The 23,632-nt window shown below is 40.1% G+C and overlaps 1 protein-coding gene across 1 annotated transcript; it reads right to left on the reverse strand.

The window, feature by feature from the left end:
* Nucleotides 1-52: 52 nt before the first annotated feature.
* On the reverse strand, nt 53-23,043 carry rgl2 (ral guanine nucleotide dissociation stimulator-like 2). The gene is made up of 18 exons (XM_010794207.1): nt 22,751-23,043; nt 19,582-19,629; nt 19,075-19,158; nt 18,814-18,981; nt 11,189-11,507; nt 10,909-10,913; nt 9,479-9,694; nt 8,321-8,424; nt 7,147-7,231; nt 5,226-5,285; nt 4,220-4,306; nt 4,084-4,116; nt 3,674-3,795; nt 3,489-3,575; nt 3,202-3,295; nt 2,827-3,048; nt 2,497-2,611; nt 53-2,024 (listed from the first exon to the last, which is right to left on the reverse strand). Exons 1-18 carry the CDS (start codon nt 22,850-22,852, stop codon nt 1,843-1,845), a joined length of 2,133 nt encoding a protein of 710 aa, XP_010792509.1. The 5' UTR covers nt 22,853-23,043; the 3' UTR covers nt 53-1,842.
* Nucleotides 23,044-23,632: the final 589 nt, after the last annotated feature.

The following is a 23,632-nucleotide window of genomic DNA, read 5'->3' on the forward strand; positions in this document are numbered from 1 at the left end:
CATTACGTCTGTATTGAGCGTGGGATGTTTTACAGCAAATCAGTCAGAAGCATTGAAATTCATAGAAAAGTAAATTTATTACCACAAAAATAAGACATCCTGCATGTAGTGCATAAATAGCTTTGATGTGAAACTGCACAGCACTGAGGTGACTGCGATTCCCTCACGTACACTGTATACATTCTAAACACGGGAAAGATGAGCATCCTGTGGAGAAAGGCACTAAAACAATCAGTAGCATAGTATCATGCTAGTGCACGTCATCCATTATTACTCAGAATCCTCTCCCTGGTCCGCTATGCTCAAGCCTCAGCCTGTAAGGAGGCCTCACAAGCACTGAGCAGATACAGCCAGAGGTCACACGTGTTTCAAACCTACACGGAAGGTAACAGGTTCATTTATAACATGAGGCTTTGTACTGTATGTAAACAGTAGCTGCAGAGCTGGGTACGAATGTGCATGAATTACATTATGCTCTGTTGATGTAAGAGCTGTAAAACCTATGAAGGTAGATCAGATTTTCCTTAGTGCCTTCCTCATGGTTTTGGTACAGCAGTGAGGAACTGAAGCACAGCCACAAGCTTTAAAAGTGCTGCGAGGTTGTTTTTTAAAGCTGCAACAATCAATGTTTTGGCCACTAGAGGTCAGAAGATTTTTTTTAAACAAGCTACGACAGCTTATAAAGTTGCCAAACAGCTGCCTAATTATGCAACAAGCTGAAGAGGAAGTGTTTATCTGGAGTTGTATTACCGTCAGACTGATAACACAAGTGCTTATCACTCTCCTTTAAGGGGTAGTTTTGTCTAAAACAACTCTTGAGAAAAGATATCTTTCTCTTTAGCTGACATTGTTTCACCAGCAAATCTCTAACTGTGTGTGTCTGCTGTGGACAGGTGGCATTCAGGGGCTTCACCCAACAGCTGCTGCTGAAACAGGGTTGATAACAGCTGTGAGAATCACCATGAAGGAACGTTCTGTGTTCTGCAGGACAAAACGTGTTGCATAGCTGTAGTCAATCATTATTTTTAGGTCAGTCAAAACAAGCAGCTCATTTCAAATAAAAAATAAATTATTTTTGATTGATTAATTAAATTTAAAATCTTGCAGGTATTTGATGCATTTTTTCTTTTAGACAATTCGGACACATGGACCTGAAGCTCCTCGCCGGTGTAAACACGATGTGGACATCTTTCAGACGTACAAAATATATAAATATGTACAAAACATATATAGGTCTCATTTGTCAAGCTCCAGTGTTTTTTCTACAATGGTGCACTCTCACTATGTCTTTGGGCTCTCCTCATGTGTGCTCTTCACCAAGAACTCGTCTGACAGGCTCTGTATATTTAGATTTCCTCATGCTTCTTCCCGAATAAACACTCTCTCCTTAATCCTTCATCAGCATCTCAGGTGTTTACAGACGTTCTGATCCATTAAATCCTCTTTTTACATTTCGAAGCTTCGCTCACAACTGAGGTACGCAACGACAAGGGGATTTCCGGATTGCGGATAGAAGCAATTAAAACAGATCTTATTCATTGAGATGGAATGAAAAATATGCATCAAGTGTCCCTGACTGGGACTCTAGAGCCAGCACCAAAAGCACTCGGATAAAGGCTTCCATTGCTCTTTCTCTTGGTGTAAAGTTATGCATACTGTGTGGAGAAGAGGAAACGGACAGTTCTTCAGCAGCAGATTCAGACGTGGTCCTGGTCTTGGTGTTTTGGTAGAAAAAGCTATGGAGGAGCATGAGGGAAAGGCATGTGTGAAAGGCCACATTTACTGTTTGTGAGGAGAAAACCCCGTCACTGTGGACAAGGTCGGGTTGAGGAAAGTCCGATGTCAAAAGAGTGTCCGGACCAGTCTCCTCCCCTTGGCTTTGATTCGAGGAAACGTGGCGCTTGACTCGGTGCTGAGCGGCGATGAGCCCAGAGGAGTGTTCCCGCCTTTCCTCCTCAAAAGGAAGTCAACACTAGATGATGTCATGGCATAGAAGACATTTCCTGTAGCAGGGATGATCAGCTCTGTGTTCAGAGAAGAAGAGAGAGAAATAAATGAATACATACGACAGGGTTCGATAAAGCTTCTCCAAAGCTGCAGCTGCGCAACAAAAACCTAAAGTTAACCAAAGTTATAGATAGCAGAAGTAGAAATACAATTAACAAGATGATCTCAGTTTTCGTCAATTTTTATAAGTAGACCACCTACCACAGTACCAGATACCTCTTTCATTTCGTATCGTCCCTTTTAAAACATAAAAATACTGCTCCTTAGTTTTTGTTGACCATGGTGCTTTTAGTTTTTTACTTATTGTGTTTTTTATTATGAATAACTTTTGCCTACTTTGTTATTTTCTTAATATGCAAGTCTATTCTCTTTACTTTATTCTCTTATACTTATAATACTTCTGCTGTGGTAATAATATCAATATCCCTGTTGCGGGATGAATTAAGGAATTCTTTTTTTTTGTTGCACTGGAGTCACGTGTGTCTATACCTTTTCCTTCAGGCAGAAGTTGGATCAGCTCATATCTGGACGTCTGTTTGGGGTCCTGATTGTGCTTCTCTAAGGCAGAGCTGATGACGGTGGGTGTCTTGTCATTGCTGGTGACCTGAGGGGAGAGAGGAGGATAACAATGACACTGGGACAGCTTGATTTGCACTAATGATATCCTGGCTCCATTGAAACCAAGGATCTGATCCTGATGACTATCATTACGGGATCCTCGCAAATAAGAAGAAAGGCCGTAAGTGCAGCATGTCGCAGATAATTCGGGACCAGAGCTTTTCTCATTACAGCTGTTAATAAAATAGCTTGAAAAAGTACCAGTATGCTTCGGTATAAGTTTCCATCGTGCAGGTCCATCCGTATCCTGATGATTTGCATGTCAGGCCCCGACCCTTGGATGTTGTACGTGGGGTTGTTGCCGCAGGAGACTGATCGGCGGTGTGATTTTGTGGGAGTGGTTGGGGTCAACGTGGCAGGGGTGGATTCAATGGTTGACGACGTGTCAACATCCAGACAGGACACAGACGGAGATCTCATATGCTGCAATCAGAAAAACAGTTTTTCTTGTATAACTTGCAAGTTCAGTACAAAGCTTTTTAGCAGATTTAGGCAAAATAAAAGAGTCGTTTCTGAATATGTCTGTGAAACAAGCTAATACAAATTGGCCTTTAAGCACAAATCAAACTGTATTACCTTTGTGAGTTTTGAGAGCAGATGATTGACAGGGGAGGGAAAGTCAAAGAGGCTGTCACTGTCACCCGTCAGGCTGCTCCGAGAGTTACTCAGGCTGAAAGACACGAGAAAGAACATTCAAATTAGGGTTGAAAAGTAGTGCTTTTATTATCAGTGATTAATCAATCTTATTTTTTAAATGAATCAGAAAAAGGCCAGAAAAAGGGATCAAAAGCAAAACAAATGTATGTGTGGTGTATTGGTAATCTATCTGTTTTATGTGTGTGAGAGCAGTCCGTATAGCTTACTCTCGGCACTGTGTGATGATGACTGTGGGAGTAAGGCCACGGGGGCTGGGCTCGCCAGGGGCTTCAATTTCACTGGACAGCCTGTAACTGAATTACAATATCAACAAGATCAAATATTTGTAACACGTCATACAAATGAATTTTCTTTATACAGAATATACATGTATATATATATATATATGTACCTCTGCTCCTCTGTTAGTGTAGGGACGCTCTGATACCACTGAGTGAAGGCCTCATCACTGGTGAACACACAGTTTTTGCAGGAAGACTGCAGGAGACGGATTTGAGCCAAAACCTCAAACTCCTGTTAACAAAGAATCACCTAAAGGTTACATAATAAAACAAAATGACCTATGTTGGCTGACCTGGTATTACAGTGCTAGTTTTATTTATTTGTTCTGCACCACAAGGCCCTTTCCACTCTCCCTCCAATATTATTTTACCTCTTTTCAATATATTACGCTTTATCTAAAAAATGATCTCTTCTTTTTTTCACAGGGTCACGTGACTTTTTAATGATTTCACAGAAACAGAGCATTAGTCAAGAGCATCAGCTCAACCTTTTATCTCTCACACCGATTGCATCACTCACCCTTCTCCTTTTGTCAAAGTTGATGTAGCCGTTCTGTGAAGGGAGTGACAGGATGTGTTAGCTCAGTTTGATAATTGTAAAATACTGAGCAACTTTATGACCAACTTTCCCTTTGGTAGAGATAGGAGCAACTTACATCCAGCCTGTCTTTGACCGCAGTGTCCAGCATGGTGAGGTCAGTGAGGAAGATGCCCAGGTAGGGCACTGTGCCCTGGGCATTAGACTGTAAAAAAAAAGAAAAAAGGCAAGTGTTTCATCAGTTCCCCAGAGGTTTCTATTCACTTTGTCACGAGCCCGCCCAACGAAACATTACAAAGCGGCGGCCTGTAGCTATTTTTCAAACAATGGCTCAGGATTCAGCACATCACACACGACAGCCCTCTGTTCCAGTCCACCGCTGCATGCCCTCCATCAAACCTCTCAAACACCCCCCTCTTAACAGAAGTGACATCAGTATCAATGACTGAATGTACTCTTTTTAGAAAAACTGTGATTTTAAAAACTATTCATGTTTTTAACAATAATGTCTTTCATGCGTGTGACGTACCAAACCTATATTGAATATCCATGACAGGCCCTTCAACTACATCTCCTTGCAATTTTAAACACAGAACACTTTTCAAAAGATATTGTATCACATTTTGTCCCCTAACTTTCACAATACTAATGACACTTTTGCAGGGGTCTTACATCATTCATAAATGTCCCAAGGTCTCCCATAAAGGCCTGTGGTGGTGTATAACCCTTCAGGCTAAAACAATTAGTATGCACACTAGGCGTGGGCTGTAAAGTTAGTGAAGAAAGTTTCTTTTTTATTGGGCTTTAAGATCTGATGCTTTACCTCAACGACAAAGGTTGAGGTCATTTCTTATTTCTGATATGTCTTGGTGATCTGACACGACACTGAGAATGATTTACAAATGTTAAACTGAGCAAAGTGTTTAAAGACACTTATTAGAAACATTTCAGCCATATACACCTGGGTGCTGCTGGCCTTCGCATCAACACTCTTTGGCTTTTAGCAGATTGTTAGAGAGTTCATTTCTTAATGGTCAACCATGTGACCTTCCACAAACAACACTGTCTCCTTAAAAGCGAAACCTCCATCATTTCACACAAGTCTTTCTTTCCACTCTACCTACCCGATTAACTAGTTTGTTGTTGATCTTGTTGTCAATGTTGGCGAACTTGGATGTGCCCTCCTGAAACACAAAAACAAGGAAAGATTTCAAGTTCAATCTTGACCATGGAATCAATTGTTGAGAGAACAGCCTCGCCACAAAGTCAAAGCATATATGCGATCAGAAATAAATAAACCATTACAATAAAAATACCACAATCTAGTCCTGCTGTAGGATCAATCTTAATAATGCTTTATAGTTATATTATTTCATAAAATTCTTCAATGACAGTGTTGTGTATTATTTCTTTCCCTAAACGTTTAGTAAGTCTTTCATTAGTCTGAATCACTCATCTCACTCTGTCTGCTTGTGGAAGTCATTTTTAGACAAGCTGAGAGATAAAAGGGAAGCAAGTTGCTGTGCTGAGGAAAATCAAAAGGGCAACAGACGGCGATGGTGTTCTCTGGCATCAAAGCTTGTAGTGAAGCTTTCAAAATGAAAGCATATGTTTGGATGAATTCCTTTGGGGGTATGATGAGTAAAATCACAACTAATGCGAAAGCATTGATGCCCGCATTGCACCATCACAGCAGATCAAAACACAACTAATCCTGTCAACTTCCCCAACTCTCTGACACAGTGCAAACTAAATATAATATACGTCTTCAGATGGGTGTCTCGCACTGAAATGGAAGTGTTGACAGAATAAGGGCATTTCTACTCAACCAGATTAGACTGGTTTGGTTCCTGGTCTTTTAAAGCAGTCGTATATCTCTTCTGAGTGTTGTTTTCAGCCGAGGAGAATGCTTGGATTCAGATTGTGCCGATTTAACAAATGTGGTCCAGTAGTGGCTCTTGACAGACACATTAATAAATGTCTCATACTGCTGTTTAGATTATGGGATGTGTGTCAGCAGGATGTGAGATGTAAGTGCAGAGGAGTCACATGGTTTTTCAGAGCATTGTGTGCTTGCAGTAAGCATGTGTGTTGCTTTTAGCCATGCTAACCGTTAGACTCTAGGCAAAGCATGTCAGAAGTGCTTTGTATGTTCACCACTTGACATACTGTATCTTGACTGTTGCTCGATGGGTTCAGATGACATTTTGTACAGATATTCATGGTTCCAAGAGGAATTATCCTGTTGATGTTGGTGACCGCCTGACTTTTACTCTAGCACCATTATAAAGCCACATTTGTCCAATATAATGGTTTATGATCACACACTGCAAAACGAATGACATTCCCATTAACATTTGTGAGCAAACCGAGCTTACACACTAAATTAAGATAATTAACTTACTAAACATTATACCTTCTTAACAATGGTGTGTTAGTTCTACCATTGTTTACATTATTATTTAGCTCACAACTCTAAGTACAGCATCACACAGCTTTCTTTTTCCTGTTTTCCACGCAGATTAGCTCATACAATAAACAGTCATTTTCTAAAATCAGGTTGTACACTGTGATTATGTTGTATTACGATTGATAGCTGAATAATACAGTCCAAAGTAAAGATCTGCGTACAGTAAAGAGTGTCCTTCTTTCTGTATAATACATTAATGATGTAGGACTAAACATCGTACACACAGGTTTAAACTTCAAGTGTTTCTAGTAAGGGGGGAAAGTATTTTTGAAGGCAGCTGCCAAGAGCAACACAGATCCTAGTGACAACAGGCCTCAAACAAAACCAAGACATCAGAAAACAGTTGTCGAAATCTGATACCCAAACTGCTTCTTCAGCTTTAAGCAACCAGTACGTTTTAACCAACACACAAGCAGTCAATTGACAAGACATCCATAAAACACATAATCAAACCTTTCGCTTTAAAGCGTCCTGACTCGGCTAGAAACGAGCCGCTGCATGCCATAAATAAAATATCAAATTACAGTATATAACATTTCCTTTGTGACTCTGTTTTTGGCGTGGCAGACACGTACCTCCTTGAGGAGTTCTCTGCTTTGTGAGTAGTTGTCCTTTTCTGAGAAGATTTCTGACAGCTCCTCGTACCTCCTCACTGCCTCCCTGTCAAATGACCAAAACATTGAATTTAATAGGATTTCCGTTATTATTCATATGTCAAATTTATAAATGCAATAAAGACATTTAGCAGAAACTGAGTTTAAATAGTCTGCATTATCAAAATGTAATTCTTGAAAACAGAAACTGATTCTGGGACGATGCCATGACTGAAAGTACATTTGGTTTATGTTGAGGAGACAACACTGCTGAAGAGGCAATATCTCCGACAATTTTATACCACTTCGTCTTTATATGGTTCACTTCAGAGTTATTTACAAGGTTGACTTGGTGTAGAACAAATTCAATGTCTGTAGGGACACATCCTGCATTGCTGTTTTAAGCTGAAGAAACTGCCTTCCAGGTCCTAAATAAACAACACATTCACAGTTAATATAATACTTTATATGTAAGGTAGCTTTTTTTTAAATGTATTTTTAACACATGATCAAAGACATAACACGTTCTTGGCATCCAAAAATAACTACATCACGTACAGTACATCACAGAAAGACGAGGGTCAGCTTTAATGATTTACTATAAGCTACTTTTGAATATTTTCAAGCACCACACAATAGCAGGGCTGAAAACCAACAACAGTTTTGACTATTGATTAATCTGAGGATTCTTTTCTTGATTCATTTATAATTGTCCTGTATTTGTCAGAACATAGTGAAAAATACATTCGTCAGTCGAAAAACAAAAATGATAAGTAATGATTTTCTTTCATATAAATCTGTAGAAATAGCAAGGCTCAAATGAAAGAAGATTATATTGGGATTGTTGTTGTAAAAAGGTTGGTTTGTATTTTAATCAATAGACAAATAGATCAGTTTTTTATAGATCATTTTGCTCTACACTATATTAAGTTAAAAAATAATATTATATAATATGTATTTTTTGTTTAGTTTTTATCTTGATGTCTCATGCTGTCTTTGTCTTCTAATATATTGAAAACATGTTGCAAATAAGTGTGTGCACCTGAACATGTGATCTATAGATTTTAGTTTCTGTATCTAATAATCCATTTATAAAATGAATCATTAAATCAGTAATGTCCTTAACAACAAAACGTTGTGTTGTTCAGCTGCACACCTGTCAGTTTCCTGCCAAGTCTTCCTCAGCCGGTGGATGGGATTACTCTGCAGGGCCGACACGATGGCATACAGCGAGGAGAAGTTCTTCCTGGCTCGGCACTCCTGTTGAAAGCACACACAGATGAACGCACTCATTTGCATGCCCACACTTACACACACTCACTGTAACTGAGAACACCTGTGGTGTGGCTCTGGCTGGTATTGAGTTACTGTGTCAGCCTGAGGAGCTGAATAATGCATAGTGCTAAAGAGGTTTTGTCCCAAAAGAACCCTGCGGCGTGCTTAGGACGGCACTTTGGCAGCAAACCATTGATACCTCGCTTTGCCAAAGAGGATGTTGGAGTGTGTGCGAGTGTGTGTATGTGATGACAAATGCAGTTTCCTACAGGAATACTGGAGAGAAGCAGTATTTTATTCAAAGGCAAAAATGCGTGGAGAGGAATAAATCTCTTTAATATTTTTAAATAAACTGATTGTTGTGCACAATATCCACAAAGCTGTGACCGAACCCAGCTAATCCACATTAATCTTCTACTATACTGCAATTTGTATGCAGACTTTAAAGCTTTACTTTTTGCCTAAAGGTCATACATCACATTGTTTGGACTCTTTTTCTTGTATGAACTAACAACTGGTCATGCTGAGGATATTTTGCTATTTTATTTCCTGGTTTATTTCCTGATTTCCAAGGTGTACTAGAAACTGCAAGTCTACTTCGAGTCTAACAAAGTTGCTGATTTTTTAGAATCTTTCTTGTTGTCCTCAGCAAAGAAGTACCACAAGCTGCGGTCAAATAGTTTGTTGTTTGCTGGCGCTCTGTCCAGAAGACGACCATACATGTGTTCTTAATAATGTGTTTTGCTCGCAGATATTAAAGTGAAAATACAGTCAGAGAAGTAACCAAGCTGACTGTGAACTTGTAATAGTGTGTGCATAGTCGGAGCTGAAAACAGGATTATGTTTTGGGGATTAAAGGGGGTTTAGTGAAGTAAAAATGCACAGTTGAGGATTTTGAAAGACTTGCAACCCCGACTGACATACTGCTAACAATTTCATTTAAAGACCAGCAACATTTCTTTTTTTAATTCTAGCCTGTACAAATGGCATAAAATCCTGCATTTTCTAAGCTGTGACCTTCTCTTTTTTTCACACTGACCTCTGCCACGCTGATCCATTTCTCCAGCAGCCGGGCTCTCTGTTGGCTGCGCAGATTTGTGGGCCAAAGGCAGGATGCTAAAACCGCATTGGCCAGCTTGTTGAACTGTCGTATGGTGGCCCGGACAGACCAACAAACGCCTTCCCTGCCCTTCTTGTCCCTCTGAGACCACAGGGAGCCGAGGCAGTGGTACGGGACAAGACGGACAAACAGCTCCTGTTAAGAGACAGCATAGATCAATAAATACCAGCCTGTTTACCAAAAATCACATCAATCCATGTGACCCATACTGTGAGGTCTTTCTGCTTAGATTTCCTGCTGACAGAGTTTGGGTTTATGTGGGTGGCACAATTTCTTGTTTGTGTTTGCGGCCAAGGCGGCTCATGTTCCTCTACTTTAATTCTGTGTTTTCTAAACAACTGCAGTTGCTGGTGTTAAAAGCAAGATCGGCAAGTAATTGACAATAGATGGAGAGGAAATACAGGAGGAACAATTTAAATGTATCCATATCAGATGATCAAAAGGTCATCATAACACTAACCAGGATATAGCAAAAGAGCAAGTTATGACGGAAGAAATCAGACTGTATGAAACTACACATATTCATTCAAATTATATATCAAGCAAAGAGAAAATGTACCTAAGTCTTATAATGAGGATCTGAGACTGCCAAGGCACACNGATAGCAGCTTAGTTATCTCAGGAACACCAGAGGATAAATATGACATTTAAATGAGAAAATGTGTTTGTTATTGAGAGATAATGAGCTACTTCACTCATGACCTCGAGATTTCAGGATGAGAAAACAAGATTAAGAGTTAATCAGGGTTCATACACTTTTTCACCAATGATTTTCAATGACTTCTCCATGACCTTTACCTAATTTTCAATGATCAAGAAATTACTCTTTCTCAGCGGCAGCACTGAAAGTGGCTTATTTTAACATGGAACAGGAAAATAAGGTCTGCATTATGAAACATGTTGTGCCTATCTAAAACAAATCCAATAGTTGGCTTACTAGCTTCTACACGCTAAAGCAATTAACATCTCTCACCAGCAAAATACCTCGACAGTTAAATACCTTTTTACGTTTCATTGCTATACGATATATACGATAATTTCTTATCATTATAGTGTTACTATTTCGGCGATTAGATAAAATATAAATTATATTTGATGCAGCTTTAGTTACATTTCCATGACTTTTCCAAAACTTTGGGAAAAATATAACTTTTCCAGGGCCTGGAATTAGCATTTTGAATTTCCATGACTTTTCCAGGTTTTTAATGACCGTAAGAACCCTGGTTAGTGTATTTGAACCTGTACTAAGGCTGAGCAGTGCTTTGAACAAAATAATAATGCTAACATGCTGATGTTTAGCATGTATAATGCTAACCATGTTCGGCATTTGGCTATGTTAGCAGGCGTACCATTTCTAATTAGCAATAAACAAAGAATACAGCAATTATTGCAAGCATGGCCACCCTTGGCTTTCAAAGCAGATTAGTGTCCAGAAAACTTAAGCAAAGTGTTGGATTTTGTTAAGCAATTTTTTCTCTTTTCTTTAAGAAAGAAAGCCACAACCAGCCCATGTTGTAATTTGTTGTATTTTGCAGCCTGGGATTTACACTGAGCAGACAAGCACATTTCTACATGAAAACCTCCTCTAGTTTTAACTGGTGTCATGTAAGTCCCAGTTTATTTACGGACCTCTATGGGAGTCAGGGAGCAGGGCTTTCTCGCTGAGATCCTCTGCGATCCTGAGGAGGCGATCACGGAGTTCGGCTGCAGACGAGGAGTCCTGGGGGAAAAGGGGAGCGAGGCGCAGCAGGTGAGACGGCTCCCCCAAACTCTTAAAGTCTTCAGGATACTCAGAGAGCCACGTGCTGAACACCGTACACACCGCTCTGGAGGAATGAAGAAATGATTTTGAGGGATTTAGGGAATGCAATTCTAAAATGTATAGGTCAACATCAGAAACATGATCGTTTTTTGTTTTTAAGCCTTGACCTCCAGACAGTTCAGAGTTCTGAAAACAAAAAGGTTCCTTAGAACACTGCGTCGATAAATCAGATCATCAGCAAAGGAAAGAAACATTTTAAAATCAATCCGAGAGTATCCTTGAAGAAAAATAATCTGTTTTAAATTCTGATTGCCAGAAGCAGAAAAACAAGCTGTTGCAGATTGGAATTGATTGAATATATTGATATTGAGGTTGCCAATAAATCACATTCTCAAGGGGTTTAAAGTAGAAAAGCAGCTTAGAGATAAGTCTATAATTTAGTGGATATGTTGTAAGATAAAGATTGTGTTGGTTCTTACAGTCTATGTTGAAACTCAGAGTAAAGAGCTGGTAGAGAGTTTGCATTTCTTGTTGCTAGCTTTAGTGTTGGTGTCTTCTGCTGATGTTCACTTGTTTTATTTAAATGTGTAATTAAAAAAAGATAATGAAACAATAAGGAGTAACTTCTTTCATCATAGCTTTAGTTTTTAGAAGATGTATATTTGGCATCGGTAGCTCCACACTTATATTTAAAGGGGACCTATTATGCAAAATGCACATTTTGATGTATTTTATACATAAATATGTGTCCCCGGTGTGTCAGGGAACTCACAAAGTGTCAGAAAACAAAACCCTCTCTCTTTTCCTCCGTACCCACATCTAAAAAAAAAAAAAGGGGGGGTGGTAACAAGCAGATCCAGAATTTTCGCTCTTATAACGTCATTGGCAACATCCGGCTGACGTAACACGACCCAACCATAGGCCCCAACCTATGGTCTCCGGCACATGTGACACGTCCCAACCTATATTCTCCGGCACACATGACACGTCCAAACCTATCGTCTCCGTATACAGTCGCAGCTGTGTGTCTGTGTATTCAGCAGGATGTCTGCAGGAGGCTTAGAGTAAAGTTGTTGTATATATAATACATATAATCTATCAATCAATAGGATACGGCTGTAGTAGGCCTAGGGCCTTTTAGTCGCTCATAAATAAGTAGATCGCTGTTCTTTATATACTATGGATGCTGGCAACAGTCACATAGTCCATAGTGAAGGTGATGTTTGACCAGTAATAGTGTAAATAATAAGCACTGTTACATTACATGTCATTTGTTAGACGCTTGAATCCAAAGCGACTTACATACATTCAGTACTGTGGGCAATCCCCACAGGAGCAATTTGGGTGAAGTGTCATGTAAGTCGCTTTGGATTCAAGCGTCTAACAAATGACATGTAATGTAACNAGTATATTTCTACCAAAGTCACTATTTGCATTGTTTTTGTTAGCATCTGGTTAGCTTAACGGATATTAAAAGCTGTTTCTAAAACAAGGAAAGGGAGAGCTCTGTCCTGTCAGACTGAGAGATAACTACAGCTCAGTGAGGTAAGGGACTCTCTGTTTAGATAGTTAACTTTAGTCTTATCTCAGTGGGTCTCAAACGTTTTGGTCACCATTTATGAGAATAAATGAAAAACAGTTATAAAATACTATATGACAGTAAAACAAGAATACAGTTTAAAGGGTGAGTGATTTGTAAAATATCCATAAAGAAAAAGAAAATCTGTTTACCATAAATTTATTTGGCTCTCCAAGTGCACCAGGTTGATGCATTTAACTTCAATATTTAAATAAAAAAAATCTTCCCGGGGGAGCAGGCCCCCGGACCCCCTAGAGGAGGTGAGGACCCCCCCCCCCACTTATAAAATAGCACTTTACCTCTGCTTACACCTATATGCCATTTTATATGCTGTGAGCTGATTATCGAGCCTTCATTGTAAGAGTCGCAGGTACACTGTGTATGTGCTTATTCCACTGTAGCGCCCGGTACATTAATGGGAAACCCTAGTTTGTGCATGTTCAATACATTTGTAACACTATACACATGAACGTTTCTTTTTTCGGTTCACCAAAAAAAAGATCTCACTCCAAGCTGAACTCAAATGTTGGCAGCCCTGGTATTAAAGATATTTCTATTTTTTGGTGTATTGATTGAGTGGTCGACCAACCAACAGACATTGCCGTCTTTGTAGTCACACTGCTTAATAGCACAGATAAATGGTTACATTAGAGTCTGCCAACTGGGTGATCAATCCACTGTACGTCTAATTTCCAATTTGCACAAAATAAACAGATGTTAGTTTAGCCTTGCTATTTGTCAAGCTCCAATTTAAACAGCATTAGCTAGATTCATTGTTTAATTTAATTTAGAGACACTTCCACAGTTGAGGAAGCACCATGTGCCAGTTTAAAAAACTGCAAGATAATTCAGCAAAACGCTAGTGAAAGCTTGTTCTGTCATAAAGTCTATGTTAAATAATGGAGGCCTTTGCATGAAACAGCTGTTTGGAAAGTTTTTCTGAAGACGCAACACACAGGAGAGATTTGACTCCTGGCAGTGTTACCTGTAAACATCATGATAATGCCTTGGAGAAAAAGCAACTAAGCCATAAATAAATGTATCACAAAGCATTATTTATGACATAGCAGATGCGCAAATTTGAAGTTGAATAATTGTTATGTTTCCTCATTTTCTCTTTCTGCTTCACTAACAGATTGGAGAACCCACCTGGGGAAACTGAGAGGAGTCACATAAGACAATCCTTCAACAGGTGAGCTTATGAAGGCTACCCAAAATATTTTAGCAACGTTTACTGTGATATGCTGTATGTTGACGCCCCTTTGTAGCGTCACGCAGCTTTCCCCTGCTACTGCTGAGAGAGATTTCTCAGCTAAACGCTGCAGTGATTAAATGCCATGTTATGCTAATGCTCCTAACCACTCCAAGCTTTATTTCTGAAACAGTGTGGAGCTCAAACCTTTCTCTCTTGCAGGGTTTACCACAAGGACATTACGTTACATATTCTCTCCAGTAGCCTACAGCGTTAGCTCCATGGTTAGCTCTGAGTGTTAGCATGCTTGCTAATGTAAACACACAGCATATTACTCCACACGGCGCGCATTGTTTCTGATACTACTCAACATGTTGACATGTTTAGCGCTAGAAAAGGGGGGGAGGTTGTGGCTCAGTGGCAGTGGCGGCGCCAGGGTATGGCTGGGGTAGGCTACAGCCATACCAATAAATGGCTTAGCCCCACCATGAAAAATGATGTTAAAGTAAGCAAAATAAAGTCTGTAAAATCGCGCGGAGTAAATTGCACAGACGGCAGTTAGTAAGATTGATTTCAGTAGCCACTTGTCTGGAAATACCGAAGACTAGAAACGGTTTTGAAAACTTTTGTCACGTAGTGATCGTCTTCTCAATATAACATCTTTGATAAGGTCTTCTGGCCAATCAGAATCACGATAACGGCGTGGTGTGTTGTTGCAGGAAGTCCCGAAGGAGAATACTTTTGCGCAGATATCTCTCTAGGGCTCTGCTTTTGCGGTAGTACATCTCTATATACATCGATACAACATAACGTGTTGATAGAAATCAACACGTAATGAAATAAGACCCCACGGTTTGATGATTGATAGGTGTGTGTAATTCACACAGCCTATTCCCTCTTCAGTGAGGAGCAGCAGGTTCAGGTTTCAGAACAAAGTAACAAAAAACAAAAATGGCATTCATTTGTTTAAATATGTCGTGTAGTAATAGATTTATTTATTTTTCTTCTCAAGAGAGTACCAGAATGTGTATTTTATGTTAGTATTTCAAAAAATCTCCTGGGGCAGGATTCCCCCAGACCCCCCTGCAGGGGGTGGGTTTTCAGCATGTCAACTCTTTCACCTGTGGGGAAATTGCAGGATTGGCTCCAGGTCGTCCTTTTTATTTAGGACAAGACAAATGTGCTTTTTTATTTCCTACAGTTCAATTTGGATTGAGACAGGGAAATAATCTAAACCTCACGCGTGGCGTTTCACTGTCAAGGGGAGCGTGTATGTAATTACATTGCAAATACTGACTTGAGCCCCACCACTGTATAGAGTGGCGAAGTCCCTCCCCTTCCGGGGGAGCTCCATGGGACCTTATTTCGGAAAAATTATGTATTGAAGTCAATGGAGAGAGAAAGATTATCTTTCGATCCCGTTTGAATTGTGCCACGAATTACACATATGATGTTTGTCAATTTAACCTGTTAAGCCCCAAGGTCTCCGCCGGCGGGTACTTTTTTTTCTTCTTTTCACGACACTGTGTCTCAGGGGATCTTAATATTTAAGAACCTATTAATGTTTTATACAAGATTAGCGGGAATAATCTCNTATATCCTCTGAAACCAAAGCTCAAACAAAAACCCTCCCTAACTAAACTACTCAGAACTGGACAAAACAGAATACAGGGGTGGCAACAATCCGCTAACCTAGTGTGTCTAAACATTAGTTACCTAAGTGATGAGAAATGTACAGGGTACCCCAGACTTACCTAACTCCTCCACCTCCCAACTTATTCACAAAGGTCAGACAAAACAAAGTAGCGTGAGTTTCTAACAAGGCAGTCAAATTCAGGCTCCTCAGTCAGCAACAGGCCCAGGGTGAGGGTTATGGCTGGAAAGGATCCGTCTTGTGTAAAACTCTCGCGAGAGTTTGCAATGTCACGTGGCTGAATGTTTACGTTTGCCAGGCAGCCTTTCAGTTACGATCGTTAACATCAGTGGGCCACAGCAAATGATGGTGAGAAGCTAAACTATCTATTAATTATGTCAATGACAGGAAGTGTGATTGTTGAAATAGGGTGGTAGGGTCTTGCTGTTCAAAGAAGAATGACAACACTGTAGATCACCAACACTATGGTTTATTTTTTATTCACAGGCAAATCAACGTTGTCGCAGTAAAAGTCCCAAGATAGCTCCTGGTGCAATACAATGTTCCCTTTCAGTGTTTCACTATTATGTCTGATGTTTCTCTATTAATATTGCTGCTGCATTAATGTGTATGTTGCATGTTACTGCTGTAGGTTTGTTTCCGAGCCGCTCCAACGAGAGTTACAACGAGAACGTTACGTCATATTTACACAAGACGGATCCTTTCTAGCCATAACCGACTTGCTCTGGAGGCTCGCTCACATGAGACGTTGAAATCTCGCGGGACAAAGACGCCCGCAGCCTTGAGAGCGAGGCGGCGCAGTTCCTCTCCACGGGCTGCGGAAGAGAAATGCTCGATGGGAAACGACTCGCTGGTATCTCGAGCTGAGCGCTCATTGGTGGTTTTTACCACGTGCTGGTGATGAAACTCTCCAAATAAGCTCGGCAAAGTTTGTTGTTGTTTTGTGTCAGTTTTACGTCGCCCCGTCCATTAACATTTTTCATAATTGTTCCCACAATGTTTATCATCATGAAATTAATATCTATATATGTTATACTATACTTGCACTGCTTAACGTTTTCATACTTTATATATCTTAGCATATTATATAGCAGGCTGCGGTGTATATTCATACCCCTCACTGTTTATTCATCATTCAATTCATTCTATATTTTATTCTGTAGATTGTGCACATTACTTTTCACTTTACTGCTTGTTGCACTCCTGGTTAGAAGTTAAACTGCATTTCGTTGTCTCAGTAGGCTACCTGTAAACTATGCAATAACAATAAAGTTGAATCTAATCTTGAGCAGGAACAAATGTATTTACTTAGTACATATCTGACATTAACGATTAAACACATGTGTGCATTCTTTATAAATGCAAACCGAGTCAAGCCGACTCCGGAGGTGGCGGTATGCACCTTAAAGTTGTTTACAATCCGCCAAAAAACCGAGAGAAGAAGAAGAAGAAGGCGACTCGGAGCTGTCCGACTTCAGGCGAGCTTTTTGAGACCTCCCCCGGCTGCGATCGGCTATTCTCGTCTACTTTCGAGGCGAGCCGCAACGCGTCTCAAACAAGCCTAATGTGTCCAGCTCGGAGGACGGCGCGTATTGGCTTTTTTTGATCAAAATGTGATTGCAGTTCGTTGTCAACCTCACCACGATACTTAGGAGACGTCATTTGTGTCTGAACAACGTTTTGTTCATGAGTTATTGATCCGTGAAATCAGAATCTCCCAATATCGTTCCAACTTTACTAAGCCAGAAGACCGTCTCATTTCGTAGACCGCTCGGTTTGCTGTTCCTTCACTTTATTTTTATATTTATATAGGCTACATTTATTTTGGACGAAAACTTAGCGTGAGGAAAGGCATGTGTGGCGTGAGTGCGTGAGATATGGGTTAATTGCGTGACTCTCACGCTCAATGCGTGAGTGTTGGCAGCCCTGTAAACTACTTCATGAACTGACATGAAACTTAGAACAAGCAAGCCCAGTGCTCATATGATGCATCAAAAAGGACTTTGATGATTTTCTCATAATTAGCGTGTCGAGTTTTCATGTATTTAGTGAAATATCTCAACTTCTACAACATGGATTGAAACAATATCTTGTGCAGACGTGCATGGTTTCCAGAATATATATTGGACTGATTTATCTTCTAGCGCCACAATAAAGTGGCCATTTACACTGAGAAAGCATTTTCAATAATGGTCATTAGCAAATCTTAGCATTTGAACATGTTAAAACTTTGTTTGCATTGTCACAGCGAGCATGTTAGCATGGTAGCTTTAATCATAGAGCCTCACAGAGCAGCTAGCATGGATATCGACTAGTCTTGTGAACAAGCAACAAATATTTAAGACATGTTTGGTGCTAATTTACAAGCTAAATTACACTTAGTTAAGATGGTATATTAAAACACTATACCTGATAAAATTGTTAGCATTGTCATTAGGCTACCCTTTTTTAGCGTGTTAACACTGTCTCAAATCAGAGAGTTGCTAGCATGGCTGAAGACTGTAATTTTGTAATGTTCCCAGTTTAGCAAGAGAAAAGTAAACAGAGTTAATTCACAACCAAAATGCTTTAACTGAACTCCTGCTGGGCATGGAAAAAAAGGGTTGAACCCAAAATCTATGACCACGTCTACCGTCTGTGCGCTTATCGATCGTGCCGACTGCGTGCTCGGTTTCGTTCAACACTACTGTCAGGTTGGTGGCGTGTGCACTTGTAGCCTCTAACCTGCTATGCACCTCTGGTTTTCCCATAAAAATAAGACAATGTCAACAACATTTTAGTTGGTTTTACGAGAGGTTGGTTGAGGACATTTCCCTTTAAGACCGTTATAACCATAACAATACAATGAATTCGTCTTTAAAGGAATACAAAGACACATGGTGTTAAACTGCTGGCTAAAAACGTAACGTAAAATTCAGATTGGCCATTGCGCATGCGTAGAACCGAGTGATCGCTGACGCGCAATCCGGAAAGTTATTTTTCCTTGTCATTTAAAAAACTCCCAGAAACCTATATTATTTTACCAGAGCAAAACAACATGGCGTTGAGATGACATTTTTGTCCCCTACCTGTCAGTGAGGATGTCCAGCACTCTGCCTGTGCAGGAAAAGGATCGATAGGTGGAGAGGAAGATTGTGATGAAGGAGGAGTCTCCCATAGCAAAGGAGTGAAGGAGGTGGAGCACCAGCTTCTCTTCTGTCCCTGCTTTCACACACTGGGAGCGAGACACCGCTGACTGGAGGAGGAGAAATAATAAAGTAAGTTTAGTGTTACAACAAATATGATACTTATTTAACCCCTTGCCTCAATTCAGTTACACATGACTCACCGTCACACTGTTGGGGGTGCCATGCTGCTGTTTCACCACCACTGTGTATATCACTCCATCTTCCTCTTCCTCAACCACAGTGGACTGTAGAGCAGTGAAACCAGATTAAAGCAGTGTTGTTGTGTGGCAAAGAGTGTATCAATTAACAGTGGATAAGGATACTGGAATTGTGAGGAATTTCATTGTGTGGGTCAAAATCTAGATGGTTTCTTCTCCTGGTAGGCTACTGATTCTACATACTAAATATAATCATGTCCTTTTACTGAACTAAACAGATTTACACCTTGAAAAGTATAATCCGTTCTACATGACACACAATATCCATGTAGAAAAAAGAGCCTAAAATCAAGCTGCTTTGAACTAATTTCTAACACACTACATGGAGCTCTAATGATCCTGTTTTAGCCTGGAGGAAAGTCCCTGACACAGTTACCCTATTTATACTTGTACTGGCTCACAGGCACCTTATGTTGAACATGTTACATGCACAACACATACTGGCCTTACCAGATCCAGAGGACAGTACCAGGTGGTCTTCATTGGTGAGGGATCTGCCTAGAAAACCAAACAAAACACGAGCTTAACTTATTTGTTATATTAGGAAAAGGTTTGATTCCAAACAAGCAAATCAGCAGTAAAGCAACACATCATATAATCATTAAGTGTATAGCCTGAGGCTGTGGTTGGTCGGCTTACTCACTTACTTAATTCTGACCCATATACTGCATAATTTATGATTTACATGGTACAATGATGCAGAAACTACAAATGTATGTTAGTATATCACAAGAAATGTTGAAAAGTTTTGAAGAAAATAATTTAGCAGGTGGACACATGTGCATCACTTATGTTAATTTTGAAGAAGCTGAATAATGCTAAGCTTCCACAGTCCCAAAATATGACTTTCTGTTTACATTTTGGGCGCAAAAGAGAACACATATTGTGTTACAGGACTGTATTGGCTCTGTATGCACAATATGCAAAGATTCAGATTTTAATTATAAAGTCTAACAAATCCCACACATGTAAAGCATTTATAAGCCACAACAACTTTCACATAATTTCAGATATTATATTGAACATTATATTGAACCTTGGTTAAATAAAGAAGCTAACATTATGGTTAATCAGAGTTTAAATTATGAATTCAATAAAAAAATATATCTAGATTATCTTCCAATTTAGTTTGCCTTGTTGATGGTGATAGCCATCAGGTATCAATCCCACAGAGACCAGAAAACTCCATAGATTACGCAATTATAAGTCAAATGGATGCTAATTAATAACAATCATTCATACATGATTCAGTGAAGCTTAATATGAAGCCTTTGTGCAGCCTAAAAAAATACTTCAAAGGCCTCTGGACAGGTACAATTATTAAGAATTTGTCTTGGCAGTATTAGTGCCCGGTCTTAACAACTATGTTGACAGTGACACGTGCAGTTCTTGGATCCTGAGGCCTAAGGCCCCGTCCACACGGACACGAAACGGGTTGTATCTGCTACTGTTCTCTAACGGAACTGCGGAAACGGAGCCCTCAAACGGTAACGGCTCCCAAGGTGGGTAGATCTGCGGACGAAACGCTCTGCGGGGCCTAACGGCTCCGTGTGTACGTCCTATACGATCATTTCTTGATAACGATGAAGCCATAGCCCCGCCTCTCCCCATCTCTCCTGCTCACCCCCNAAACGCTCTACGGGGCCTAACGGCTCCGTGTGTACGTCCTATACGATCATTTCTTGATAACGATGAAGCCATAGCCCCGCCTCTCCCCACCTCTGCTGCTCACTGCTGTAGCATGGTCAGTAGCTACTGCTGCTGACCATGCTACAGATGTTAGTGCAAAACCTACAGTTCCTCTACCACAGTGGTTCCCAACCTTTTCCAACTCAGGGCCCACTTTTAAGTCTTACATTTTTTCGAGGCCCACCNGTTAGTGCAAAACCTACAGCTCCTCTACCACAACCATCAGCAACAAGTGGACATGGAGAACTACATGAACTACATGTTGCTAAATTCACCGGGGAGAATAAACAGAAGGCCAACCAGGCAACCATGGCAACCATGCTCGGGGGGGGGGGGAGGGGGGTCTTCTTCACTGCTTTTGGTGTATTTTGTGGCGCCACTTACAGGCCCAGCATATGTACTACAGCGTCTCCAGCGGGTCGAGCGGTCTCGTGTGGACGGACACGTTTCTTGAGCCGATACCGTGTGGACGGAAGACTTTTTTGATATCGAATTCGGTTAGTTTTCGTTTTCGTCTCCGTGTAGATGCAGCCTAAGTCATGTCGCAGGCGGCCGATGACTCATAGCACTTTAATAGTAAGAAGAAGTGTGAGAAATACAGTAGCACTGCAGAGACATTTCAATAATGTCAAAACAGCCAAAGAGACAATCCAGAGACAAAAAAACCTGCTTTTGCTGACATTATTAGCGAAATATGGTGAATATATCTTTAAAACCCAGTGATAATGAATATCTTTAGTTGAGGTCTGTATAGTTAAGTACAGTTTAAAGTATTTTTTACAGAGTATTCATATACAACTTTATACCTCTTCTTCTCTACATTTCAGAGACAAATATGGTAATTATTACAAATTTTCCTTATGTTGTTTATCTTTTACTTAATACATTAAACAAAGCACATGACTGGCTATTACAACACAACATTTTGTTTAGATAACCAAAGGTTCCTTCACCTTTTTTGCCTGCGACTTCTTAGAAAAACAGTGTGTAATGTTTTGAGTGTGCATGAATTATAAGCATTTCTACTAGTGTTTCGGAGTTCCAGAAATCAGCTTTTGTGTTTCTCAGATGATACAGTCATGTTTTACTCATTCATATATTCCAAGTTATTTAGATGTAGTTGTTGTCTTGTGTTAGTTCTTATGCTAAGAGAACTGTCAACACACTTCAGAATAAGGGTCTTGTGTTGTTGTTGTTGTCGGAGGTGGGTGTGGCTGAGCCTTTTGTTTACATCAAATTGGCCGATGCATTTTAGAAATCCATCGATCACTTTACACATCGTCTGGCAGTGACGCGTTCGCATCGGTGACTTTTTCCATCATAGAAAATGCATGAGCAAGACACAGTGAAGTCATACTGGTTGTCTGGCAAAATTTTCCAGCTGTTCGTACGTCGTCATTAGTCAACAGTTTTGATCTACAAAAACACATGTGCAACAACTTGGAAACTACACCCAAAGCATAACATGTTATAAAACCTTCTGACTGATAAGTATTCCGCTCATAAAGAGGAAAAGTCATGACCTGACCAGTTTTATTTATATCTTTGTAGCAAAGGCAGACATGTACGCTTTCTTTCATGCAAAGTCCGTCACAGAATGAGCCAAGAAAAAACATATTCATGCAGAAAGCAGAAGGACCATCTTTTATGTTTGACTTAAGTCGAATTAGCTGTAATAAGCGCTTGTTCGCCCCCTATTAGCCTATTTCAAATTGCCTTGGCTTGACTTGGTGGAAGGTCAAAACTCCAAGCCGGCGCTCCTTTCATTCAGAAAGGATCCTACTGCACTCATTAATCTGTGTATCAAACCTGTTTTTCCACCTGCTATCGCTGCTTGCTTCTAAACAAATCTACAATTGCAATTCTATCTTTCCAATTAAATCAGCCCAAGCTCAGAAAGACTGAAAAAAGAATTGGACACACAAGTTACCTTTCCCTCTGCAAGTCCAGACAGGTAGCAATCCCTAATCTTCCTGGAAATCTTCAGGAGGAAGGTATGAATCGATTTTTCATTCTCTCCATTTTCTCTCATCTGTTGCTCCCACTTCCTTCTCTCTCTCTTTCTGAATTCGACCGCCGTTTTATTTACCTGTCAGTCGACCTAGATCTGTGTGTTTATGTCTTTACTGTTTGCCTCTCAATGCCTTGTGGCTCTATCACAAAGACACACCTGAAGCAGGAGCTAAGTCCCGCCCCCGCTAGCCTGCATCACCTAGGCACACCCATTAAACACACACACACACACACACAGACACACACACATTACAAACACAGATAGGGATATGTTAGTGTTGATAGCACAACACTCATTTTTTGTTTCTTTTTACACCAATGGACAGACAAATTGCTCACACAAATGCAGACCCTCATCAAATAGACACACGCACACACATATACGTCATACGCAGAAGCCCTGAAGCTATTTCCAGAACAATACCCCCTCTCTTTGAGTCTCTCTCCTGCTCTCTTTGTCTTTCTATATGACCTTCCCATACAGATAAACCAGTTTGACTGAGTATCCTGTTCAATACAGCACGGTCATATAGAAAGACAAAGAGAGCAGGAGAGAGACTCAAAGAGAGGGGGNCCACCCAGTTTAGATTTGACCACGCCCACTTCCGCATTCGCAATGAACGTTAGCCTTAGCGTCATAGACTATACTATTTTATATATATATATATAGGCCTACACACATTTATTCATTTATAAACATATATATATATAAACACACACTTATATTTACTCACACATGTATTTATTCATTTATACACACAGATGTTTACTGGTGTTTTATCATCTCAGCTGGTGTAAG

Source organism: Notothenia coriiceps, unplaced genomic scaffold, assembly GCF_000735185.1.
Source record: "Notothenia coriiceps isolate Sejong01 unplaced genomic scaffold, NC01 NC01_scaffold00037244, whole genome shotgun sequence".
Classification (NCBI taxonomy): Eukaryota; Metazoa; Chordata; class Actinopteri; order Perciformes; family Nototheniidae; genus Notothenia; species Notothenia coriiceps.

What these genes read in the sequence shown, in the direction of transcription:
- rgl2 (XM_010794207.1), bottom strand. Translation starts at nt 22,852, where the DNA reads ATGAGAGAAAATGGAGAGAATGAAAAATCGATTCATACCTTCCTCCTG. An exon ending in TGGACATCCTCACTGACAGG is followed by an intron (nt 11,508 to 18,813) that starts TAGGGGACAAAA and finishes TTTTGTTTTCAG; the next exon opens with AACTCTGAACTGTCTGGAGG. An exon ending in ACACTAACAGAGGAGCAGAG is followed by an intron (nt 3,576 to 3,673) that starts GTACATATATAT and finishes ATTGTAATTCAG; the next exon opens with TTACAGGCTGTCCAGTGAAA.